The 10,691-nt window shown below is 41.1% G+C and overlaps 1 protein-coding gene across 1 annotated transcript in view; it reads left to right on the forward strand.

Moving 5' to 3' along the window:
* Positions 1 to 10,483, forward strand: part of LOC108667979 (ryanodine receptor-like) — a gene marked incomplete at its 3' end in the record, with an annotated part of 62,720 nt that extends 52,237 nt beyond the window's left edge. Inside the window, 11 exon segments of the mRNA XM_047884478.1 lie at positions 2,704 to 2,866; positions 3,426 to 3,643; positions 4,259 to 4,990; positions 5,334 to 5,471; positions 5,852 to 6,004; positions 6,446 to 6,561; positions 7,228 to 7,367; positions 7,553 to 7,831; positions 8,088 to 8,293; positions 8,800 to 8,982; positions 10,300 to 10,483. Coding sequence (XP_047740434.1) covers positions 2,704 to 2,866; positions 3,426 to 3,643; positions 4,259 to 4,990; positions 5,334 to 5,471; positions 5,852 to 6,004; positions 6,446 to 6,561; positions 7,228 to 7,367; positions 7,553 to 7,831; positions 8,088 to 8,293; positions 8,800 to 8,982; positions 10,300 to 10,483 — 2,512 coding nt within the window.
* Positions 10,484 to 10,691: the final 208 nt, after the last annotated feature.

Genomic DNA, 10,691 nt, shown 5'->3' on the forward strand with positions numbered 1-10,691 from the left:
ATATTCGTGTTCCAGCAAATCAATCTATTGATATGTATTTCCTGTTCCGATAAATCATATATATTGTTATATACAGTAGTTCATGTTCCGATAAATGGTATCTATTTGTATACACTATACAGTATATCCTGTTTCGATCAAACATATCAATTTGTTGATATTTCCTGTTGTAGCTCCTGAGCAATAAAGCATTATTTTACTCCACCTCGCAGGAAAAATGCCGAAAGCGTCGAGCGAGATGAACATCGTCAGTAAGGGTCAGAACGCCGACACCGGCGAGAGAAAAAAGCGCGGCAAATCTCCCTTCAGGTTCGTGACAACAATCCATCAAACTGTTATATATCATTCGCGGTTTGCATTTGTTCTCTAATTTTATTTGCCTAACGCGTAACCATTTGGGAATTTTAGCAATTACTCACGTTTTTTTGCTATTAATCACTTATTTTATTTGCATAACGCGTTCCTTTATGAAAATTTTATCAATTACTAGTTTTTTCCGCTTTATTTACTAATTTTATTTGGATAACGCGTTTCACTGAGTCATCTTCGCGTTGTTTGGCAGACACGATAAGGATCACCTGATTCTAAATTCTTTCTTACGCTGCCATTTAAGTAATAATAATAATTAATATATATTTACTGCACTGTCCTGATTAACTGCGGCAGCCTTTTATGCAGTTGTAGGTGGAAACAAATGGGTGTGTCGTTTGAATAAATCTTAATATGCTTCGTGATAGCCTTCAGATTGTTGTTAGTTTGGCTCTATCGGAGACGTTTATGTTATATTTTTTCGAGTCTAATTACTTGATTAGCGTAAATTGCGTGTATTTTGACTAGTTCTAGTTGATTTTTCTTGGTTCTTATATTTCATAATCATTTGTTGCCTTACGTTGCTCCTTTTTTATATTTGGACAATCTAATGCTCTCAATTTTTGCAAGTATGACTCACAGTTATTAGATATTTATGTAAGGCGAAAGTGCTACCTGTGTATCTGCACTGGGATAAACTTTGTGCAATCCGTGCTGCTTATGCTGCTGCACCTGGCGAAAGCTCCTTAGTTTACCGTGTCGCTTGTGCTGAAGTTCTTGGTTATTTTCTTCTGAGTTTAATCGTGCTACCGATTACGGCTCTTTATCTGACCGTGCTGCTTGTGCTGCAGCTGCTGCTTAATTCCTAAGTTAACCGTGCTGCCTATGCTGCAGATCTGATAGTTATTTCCTAAGTTAATCGTGCTACGCACACAGTTAACTCTTCATCTAACCGCGCTGCCTGTGCTGCAGCTGACGCTTAATTCCCAAGTAAACCGTGCTGCCTATGCTGTAGCTCTTATATTTCCTAAGTTAACCATGCTTGCTGCTCACGGTTAACTCTACCTAATCTAACCGCCTGTACTGCAGCATGGACCTCATTATGGGTGACTTGTGTGAGCGTCGCCTTCGTCTGAAGACCAAGTAAGATGGCAGCACTAATTGCTGCTCTAATTTCTGTATTTTGTCTTATAATCTAACCGCCTGTACTGCAGCTGCCGCTTAAATCATAAGTAAATCGTGCTGCCGTGCTGCCCCTTAATTCCTAATTTAACCGTGCTGTCTGTGCTGCAGCTCTTGGTTATTTCCTAAGTTAACCGTGCTTGCTGCTCATGGTTAATTCTGCCTAATCTAACCGCCTGTACTGCAGCATGGACCTCATTATGGGTGACTTGTGTGAACGTCGCCTTCGTCTGAAGACCAAGTAAGATGGCAGCACTAATTGCTGCTCTAATTTCTGTATTTTGTCTTCTCGAATTCTCGAATTTCTTTATTTTTTCAGACGCGTTCCGGAATGATTTTCAACGAATCTTTCTCTGAATTTCTTTGATGTTGATGTCGTTTTCGATACTCCGTGACATGATACTTTGTTATGTATCAAAGTATAAAGAAAAAGAATCTTTGATATCGGCATGATTGAGGTATTTCATCAAAACTGTCGTGTTTCTACTGCCCTCATGAAAAGTATTACGTTTGAGAGTTGATTGAAATTGTCTTAAATGTTTTCGTGTCGTAGATCTACAAAAGCGTTATTACCTCTCGCGTAAGTCGTAAGTCCACGACCACTTTTCGAGGTCGTAATAAACTGCACTGCGTCACATCGCACGTTGGCTCCTCGACAACTCGTGCTTCTAAAGCCTTCTTCTATTCAACCCAATTAATCACTTTTCTGTTTAATCTAAATAATCGCATTTCTGTTTAATTGCCAACTAAAATAAAATATTTTGAAGCACGGCATGCCTCCAGGTTTTCATGTTCTGTATTATGGTTTTATTTATCTTCGCTTTTCATGTTTGATGTAAATTGTATTGGCATCACGTTCTTTATAAAAAATTACCGATTTGGTCTTCTATCAATGAATTTCGATTCAATCGTAACTCACGCTTTGGAATCTTCCCTCATGTATATTTGGCCTTCATCTTCTAATTTTTGAATGCTACTTTTTTATTCTCAGTGATTGACTTTAAGTCAAATTTGTTATCTCTCAACTGTCGGGACAGATACGCTGGCATTTTCCTGTGTTAAAACTAAACGGGGACTTAATTGTTGAATTTCGATTCGCAGGTGTGAGCCTTAAATTTCTCGGATCAAAAAATAATATTAAATTTTTTTTACAAACTATTACTAATTCTCTTTTTTCGCGATCTATTAATTAATTAAAACAATTTTTGTCAGGTTCTTCAAGAAACGCGACCAGAGCGGTGAAGGTAGAAGCAAAGGACGTGTGACTGAGACTGGCACTCTCGACGTCCCAGGAGGAAAGAAAAGACAAACGTCCGTCCGCCTCGCCGGCGCTACCGACACTAAGCTCATTCCGCCCTCCATACCCGAGCGCGCCGTGAGCATGTCTGAAACATGTTTCGTTCTTGTTTGTCTCACGCGTTCAAGTGTACTTCATCGTTCACTTTGCAAGATCACGGAAAATGTTTCTCTTGCCCATAAAATTATATTTTAACAATCAGTAGGAATTACCAAACTCTAAGATTATAACAAAATTGTATTTCAATTTTTTTTCTCCGCACATAGAGTAATGTCGGTCAGGGATGATGCCTAACACATGAAAACACAGTTATTTTTTCTAAGATAAACGCGTTTTTAGAGCGTTTTTATTGCGACTCTTCGAATGCTGTCTCGTAGACAAGTCTATTTATTGCTGGTATTATATATACGATTTTTTGAGCTCTCACTCAATTAGTCAATTCCAGCCGAAATTATACCAAATCACATAAATATTTTTCCCATTGTGCCCCACTCGTTTCAATTACAAATTAAATTAAATTTTTCCTTGTGTGCACGTTTAATTTTCCCATTGTGTCTCACTCGTTTCAATTATAAATTAAATTTAATCAAATTTCCCCTTATGCGCACGTATAAACCCAAATCTCTCCTCACGCCAGGGCGAAGGCCATCAAGGCCAGCTGTTCGACGCCGAGTGTCTGAAGCTCATCAACGAATATTTCTACGGCGTGCGCATCTTCCCTGGTCAAGACCCGGCGCACGTGTACATTGGCTGGGTCACGACCCAGTACCACATACACGACACGGCCTTCGACCAGAGCAAAGTGCGCAGCGTGATCGTGCAGGAGTACACGGAGGACGGCGACGTCAAATCTGCGTCAGTTTTCACCGATATCGTGATTTTCACGAGTCGTCCCATATCATTCAATGCTTATTTATCGTTAAAAGGGTATTTTAAATGCTCAATATTTTATAAATTCATTGTATATTAGTTTCCGGTGTTTCCTGCGAGAAATATCATTGTCTAGAGAACAGCTGTATTTTTCTTTGAACGCCAATGAGTTCGTAGTTTTTTACCTTAGGACTAAATTTGAAAACTTCATTTGCCCTTAAACCGCTATTAATTTCGTTCATTGAATTATAACTTGGGGTGTTTCTTTCCGAGTCGTAGATTTTTCAGTTATTGATCATATGAACGAAAATAATTATTTTCGGATTAAATTATCACCGAAGTGGATTTCAATGAAGGTAAAATGTTTATCTAGCATTCTATATTTTAAATATTAATCGACTTATTTGATCAACTGTACATTTAGATGAATAAAAATACCGCTAGTTACTTCATTTGTGACTTTTATTTCAATCAATCAAAGCTATTATGAATGTATCTATTCCATTAACTCTTAGTACGTAATAATTTAACCTCTTTAATTCAGTTTGCTTCATAATAGCTTCTTGTGTATCTTTTTCAATTCGGATCGTTGATTTGCAGCATCGAGCGGCACAGCTGCTACATGTTCCGTGCCGACGAACTCTTCTCTGAGGTGACGTCAGACGCGAGCGGCAAAGGCTCATCACAAGGCATGTTCATCGGATGCTTCATTGACACAAGCACGGGCTTTATCTCACTGCAGTGTGAGGGCAAGGCAACCCGCCACAAGTACCGCATGGAGCCTGGCATTAAGCTCTTCCCAGCCGTGTTCGTCGAGCCCACCAGCAAGGAGGTACTGCAAATCGAGCTTGGTCGCACCCAGACAACTCTGCCGCTGAGCGCTGCGGTGTTGCAGAACAGCGAAAAACATGTGGTACCACAAATGCCACCGAGACTACGTCTTCAGGTACTGCAGCCTTACCAGTGGTGCAGGGTGCCCAACACTTCGCTCAGGATACATGCTCTCAAGCTCTCCGATATCAGAGGCTGGTCGATGCTGGCTGAGGACTCGGTTCCTATGCTTGCTCTCAACATCCCTGAAGAGGATCGGTCCATTGACATCCTGGAGCTCATAGAGAACGAGAAGCTGCTCAACTTTCACTCCTACACCCTCGCTCTGTACTGTGCTATGTGCTTCCAGAGCAACTACAGAGCTGCCCACACGCTCTGCCACCATGTGGGACAGAACCAGCTGCTCTATGCCATCCAGTGTCCCTACATGTCAGGTCCTTTGAGAATGGGCTTCTACAATCTCCTCATCGCCCTCCACTTGGAGAGCTTCGCGTCGACAATGTACGTCCAAGATGTTTTGCTCATACTTATTACTCTGCTTTTTATTTATATTAACATTAATGAACAACTTACACTATTCGTGTTATGTATTCTCAAGTTAAATCATGCCGAGTACAGCTTACAGCTTTAGTAATACTTAGCTCGAATTCATTTCAAGTTTTTCTATTTATAAGAGAGAGACCAACAAACTTCACAATATTGGGATTAAATTTTCTTATAATTGTCTTCGTTTTCAAATTCATGAGTAATTTGCGTTTCCTGCAATCAAATGATTTTGTAGCTCAAAGATCGAACTATTCCCTATCTGATGAATAATCAAAAATATTGTACCTTCACCGGCCAGGGAGGTGACCCAGAACGAGTTCATCGTGCCGCTCAGCAACGACCTCAAGGACCTGTACGCGGACCCCGCCATGGGCAACTCCATGTCTGCCACGCGCACCGAGAGTGTCCGGCCCATCATGGTCATGTGTGACATACAGTGAGTCATGTGTGACATACAGTTGAGTCATGTGTGACATACAGTTGAGTCATGTGTGACATACAGTTGAGTCATGTGTGACATACAGTTGAGTCATGTGTGACATACAGTTGAATCATGGTCATGTGTGACATACAGTGAGTCATGTGTGACATACAGTTGAGTCATGTGTGACATATATTTGAATAATGTATGGCATACAGTGAATTAATGTATGGCAAGTATAAGAGTAATTTATAAATCATGTGTGACAATCAGTAGAATCATCTTCACGCCTCCAATTATCACCCATTAGGTATTTAAAGTTATCGCCCAACAAATAATCCCCGCTCAGGGACTAGTTATTTGTACTTCTCGTCCAACAAATAATCACTACCCAGGGACAACATAGACACCATCAAGGGTCTGTCATCCCCCGACTTCCCCCTGGACGAGGTGCGGGAGTTTGTCATGCAGGCGCTGTCTGATGCCGTCAAGTCCAACCAAGTGGCCAACCGCGACCCCATCGGCGGCTCCAACGAAAACTTATTTGTGTGAGATATTTAATAATAACCTATATTATTGATAAGTTATATCTATTGATGTCGTGCTACTCTGTCCATTATAAGTTACCATGAATGCCCTTTTTAGACACATACCATTTTCATTTTATTTTAATTGTAATCTTAATTTATGAAATAGTTACTGAAACTGCCTTATAATATTGTAATTAATGTTGCAATTTAATTCTAAATGGAGAGCAGTTTGAACAAAATTCAACTATTTCACAGTTAAACCGTAATTTTTATAATACTGGAAGAATAATTTAGCCAGAAAGACCTGTGTATTATGGATAAAAATTATCTTGAGAGGTCGATTTTTCTTCCGTTGAACTCAATTTTATCACATGAATGTGACGTTCCGACTCAATATTTAGATCTTCATTTATTTTATATATCACTTACTATTTAACTTTATACGCCCACCATCTCCAGGCCGCTGCTGAAACTAGTGGACAATCTCCTGCTGGTGGGCTGCATGCAGGATGACGACCTCTGCAAGCTCCTCATCATGATAGATCCTGAGACCTGGGATCCTGACTTCGACAAAGGTGCGCTCTGAAGTCAGTCTGAAGTAAGGCTTAATAACCTGACTTCGACAATGGTGCGCTCTCAAGTCAGTCTGAAGTAAGGCTTGAGATCCTGACTTCGACAAAGGTGCACTCTGAAGTCAGTCTGAAGTAAGGCTTGAGATCCTGACTTCGACAAAGGTGGGCTCTGAAGTCAGTATGAAGTAAGACTTAAGATCCTGACTTCGACAAAGGTGGGCTCTGAAGTCAGTCAGAAGTAAGGCTCAAGATCCTGACTTCGACAAAGGTAGGCTCTGAAGTCAGTCAGAAGTAAGGCTCAAGATACTGACTTCGACAAAGGTAGGCTCTGAAGTCAGTCAGAAGTAAGGCTCAAGATCCTGACTTCGACAAAGGTAGGCTCTGAAGTCAGTCTGTAGTAAGGCTTAAGATCCTGAATTCGACAAAGGTGCGCTCTTCAGCTGCTTGGATCTCTGTGGAATATAAACAAAAATAACCTCTGTGGTTGAATGGAATGCTCGAATATATCTAAGAAATGAAAAGCAATCTGTCTCTTGACGTGAACCCTCTTTTTAGTTTGATTCTTAAGGACTGCAAACTAAGATAATTTCTCAAATGGAGTGGGATGCTAGAATAAAAATAAAAAGGATAAATGTCTGTCAGTTGACGTGTACCCACTTTACACACCAGAAGGCGCAGACGAGAACCGCAAAGGGCTGCTTAACATGGACATCGCTGAGGGGGTGAAGCTGCAACTCTGCTGTGTCCTGCATCATCTCATGGACCTGCAGCTCCGGCACAGAGTAGAATCAATCATCACCTACGCTCAAGTGAGTTTCCATTATCATCGACTAAATCAATGAGTTACTAAGAGGTATGATTACGGGTTTTTCTTCCTCGTTCTTTCTTTAAAAACTCTACATATTTCAATTGTTCTAATTTTTTCTATAAAAGTTTCATTCTCCCTATAAAAACCTTGATTTTTTCACCTTTCCACAATTGCTGAATGTTTCAGGACTACGTAGGCGAGATTCAGGCCGATCAGCTTCGTCGCTACATCGAAATCAAACAGTCCGACCTGCCGTCCGCCGTGGCAGCCAAGAAAACAAAAGAATTCCGTTGTCCTCCACGGGAGCAGATGAATGCTATCTTGGCGTTCAAGAACCTCTCTGAAGAGGAGCTCGAAGAGGCGCCGTGTGGTGAAGACCTCAAGACCAAACTACTCGCCTTCCACGCGCATCTCATGGAGAAGACTAAGATCCCTGGCGGCAAAGGAGACGATGGATGCTCTAAGGTACGTACCACTTCCTGTGACGTGTGATGACGAGGCACTCATCGTGACGTGTGATGGCGGAGCGCTTCCCATGACGTATAATGGCTGGATACTTCCCGTGACGTGTGATGCCTCGGTACTTTTCGATGACTTGTCATGACGAGTTACTTTCGGTGACGTGTGATGACGAGGTACTTCCCGTGATGTGTGAAAATTGAAAAAAAAACCTTCAGTGCCACTCTGAAATTGCTTCAGCTTTTATTTACATACATCGCAGGATGCTGACTCCGAGAAGCCGAGTGTTTTCTCGCGGATGTTGAGCTTCCTGAAGGCAGCGAAAGAAGAAGAAGTCCCTGCCGAAGAGGCGGAGGCCGAGAGCAACGACCCGGCCGACAAGCTGAAGAAAGTTCTGGTGAACACAATCGTGCGCTGGGCCAGCGAGACCTTCATTGAGAACCCCATACTGATCCGGGAGATGTTCAGGTGTGTGGTAGGTCGATGATGTTTAGGTCTGGTGGGTTTTAGGACGTTAGATGGGTTTTAGGTCGATGATGTTTTAGGTTTGGTGGGTTTTAGGTCGTTAGGTGGGTTTTAGGTCGATGATGTTTGAGGTCTGGTGGGTTTTAGGTCGTTAGGTGGGTTTTAGGTCGATGATGTTTTAGGTCTGGTGGGTTTTGGGGAGTTAGGTGGGTTTTAGGTCGATTCATGGGGGCTTAGGCATCCGAATTTATTATTCTGACGCCATACTGATTAACCAATGGCATACTGATCAATCAATGCCATGATGAGGGAGATTTTCAAGTGGATTGTATGTTATATGTCACATGTCACTGATCTGAGAGATGCTTACTTGGGTGATAAATCAATCATCGGTCAACGGATGTTCGTTTTAAGACTAATTAATTACCTAGTAAGTCGATTTACTGTCGAATTTTCGTATTATTTGGTACCTTAAACCTTGCAGCTCATAATTTTTATCGCGTACACAGCCTGCTGCTGCGTCAGTACAACGCCGTGGGCGAGCTCATGCTTGCTCTGGCCAAGACGTACGCCATCAGCAGCATGACCAAACGCGACGTAACTTTCATGTGGCAGTGCTTGAGTAAAATCAGGGCGTTGCTACCCGTACAAATGTCGCAGGAGGAGGAGGAACTCATGAGGCAGCTTCTATGGTGAGTAGTCAATGGAATATTTCTATGATATTTTCAATACGATTTTTTTTCTGTGGAAGTACAAGCCTGTGCTTCTGATTGCCTCTGGTCCAATGTCGAGTGATGGTTAGTACAGTTATACTGAATAACTTAACTAAAATGAGATTACTGGGAGAAATTACGAAGCAGTACACATTGATTTCCTTTAAATTCACAGTCAATTTCTAAAAACCCATATTGAAGTTCTAAGAATTCAAGCTAAATTAATAGAAATTTATGCTCTTAAGAACTAGCCATTCGAATTGGAGATTTAGGGTTTTGAGAAATAAAAAATGTACGTAATGAACGATTCATGTTATTATTTATCTCTTTTTACAATTATACGGTGATCAAATTTCAATGCATAATATACGTACTAGAAAATACGATTGAAGTCATTTTGTCGTCGTACATTGGCGAATTTCTCAAGACATTTCCGATGGAATTCTCTTCACAGCCGCAATAAGTGATTGTGTAATTTCATATTGCCCAAATATCCGCTGATGTCCCATAAACGGGATACTTGTTAAAATAATTCCTTGGAATAACAGACATTTTATATATGATAATATCGAGGAGCCAGCTTTAATAAAGCTACGTTGGTCTTTCATCGATTCTTAACCACTCTGCCGATTGAGACCAAATTTTTCCAACTATTCCAAACCCCCAAATCACTACTCCCCCCAACTCCTGATTGCCTTTCGCTGATGATAATAAACACTCCGATAAAACGATCTTTATCCCCCTTTTATTTATTTATTATTATTTTTTTTTGTGTATCAACATGTACAGATATTCTCACTGATCTCCAACGTGACACACAATTTTTGTAGACGCCAGTGAGATTATTCTTGAAAAAAATTTCTTTAAAATTTTTTTAACGAGATCTGGCGAGTACTGGACTGGCCGGAAGTTAGTTAACTCCGTTTATTCCCAACAGCCATTTGCTTAGCCCGAATTATTCACAATAGACATTTGGTAAACATCTTCTTCCAACAGGTGTTTGGTTAACCCCAATCATTCCCAACAGGTTTTTGCTCAACCATCATCCCAGAATTGTTCCCAACAGGCGTTTGGTCATTAATCTTGAATTATTCCCAACAGGCGTTTGGTGAACCATTATTCCTGACTTACTCCCAACAGGCGTTTGGTGAACCATTATCCCTGACTTACTCCCAACCGGCGTTTAGTGAACCATTATCCTCGACTTACTCCCAACAGGCGTTTGGTGAACCATTATCCCTGACTTACTCCCAACAGGCGTTTGGTGAACCATTATTCCTGACTTACTCCCAACAGGCGTTTAGTGAACAACCACATCTTCTTCCAACACCCCGACCTGATCCGCATCCTGCGGGTGCACGAGAACGTCATGGCGGTGATGATGAATATGTTGGGGCGACGTGCCCAGGCCCAGAACGAGACCCAGGTCGCCGAGGGCGCCGCCGCTGCTGCCGAGGCTGTGGGCGCCAGCAAGGAGAAGGTGTGTGATGTACTTGATATTTATGAATAATTCCATACAATCGTAATTAGTAATTCATCGATACAGTAAGTATTGATGAATTTGTTTAAATATGTGTCAATATTTTAATTATTAATTGTAAATATTAATTTGTCATACAATAGTGGTTGGAATTTGAAAGTTAACGCCATCGATGCAATCGTACCTACAATTATTGTAGGTACAATTG

Source organism: Hyalella azteca, unplaced genomic scaffold (assembly GCF_000764305.2).
Source record: "Hyalella azteca isolate HAZT.00-mixed unplaced genomic scaffold, Hazt_2.0.2 contig1933, whole genome shotgun sequence".
In the NCBI taxonomy this organism is placed as follows: Eukaryota; Metazoa; Arthropoda; class Malacostraca; order Amphipoda; family Hyalellidae; genus Hyalella; species Hyalella azteca.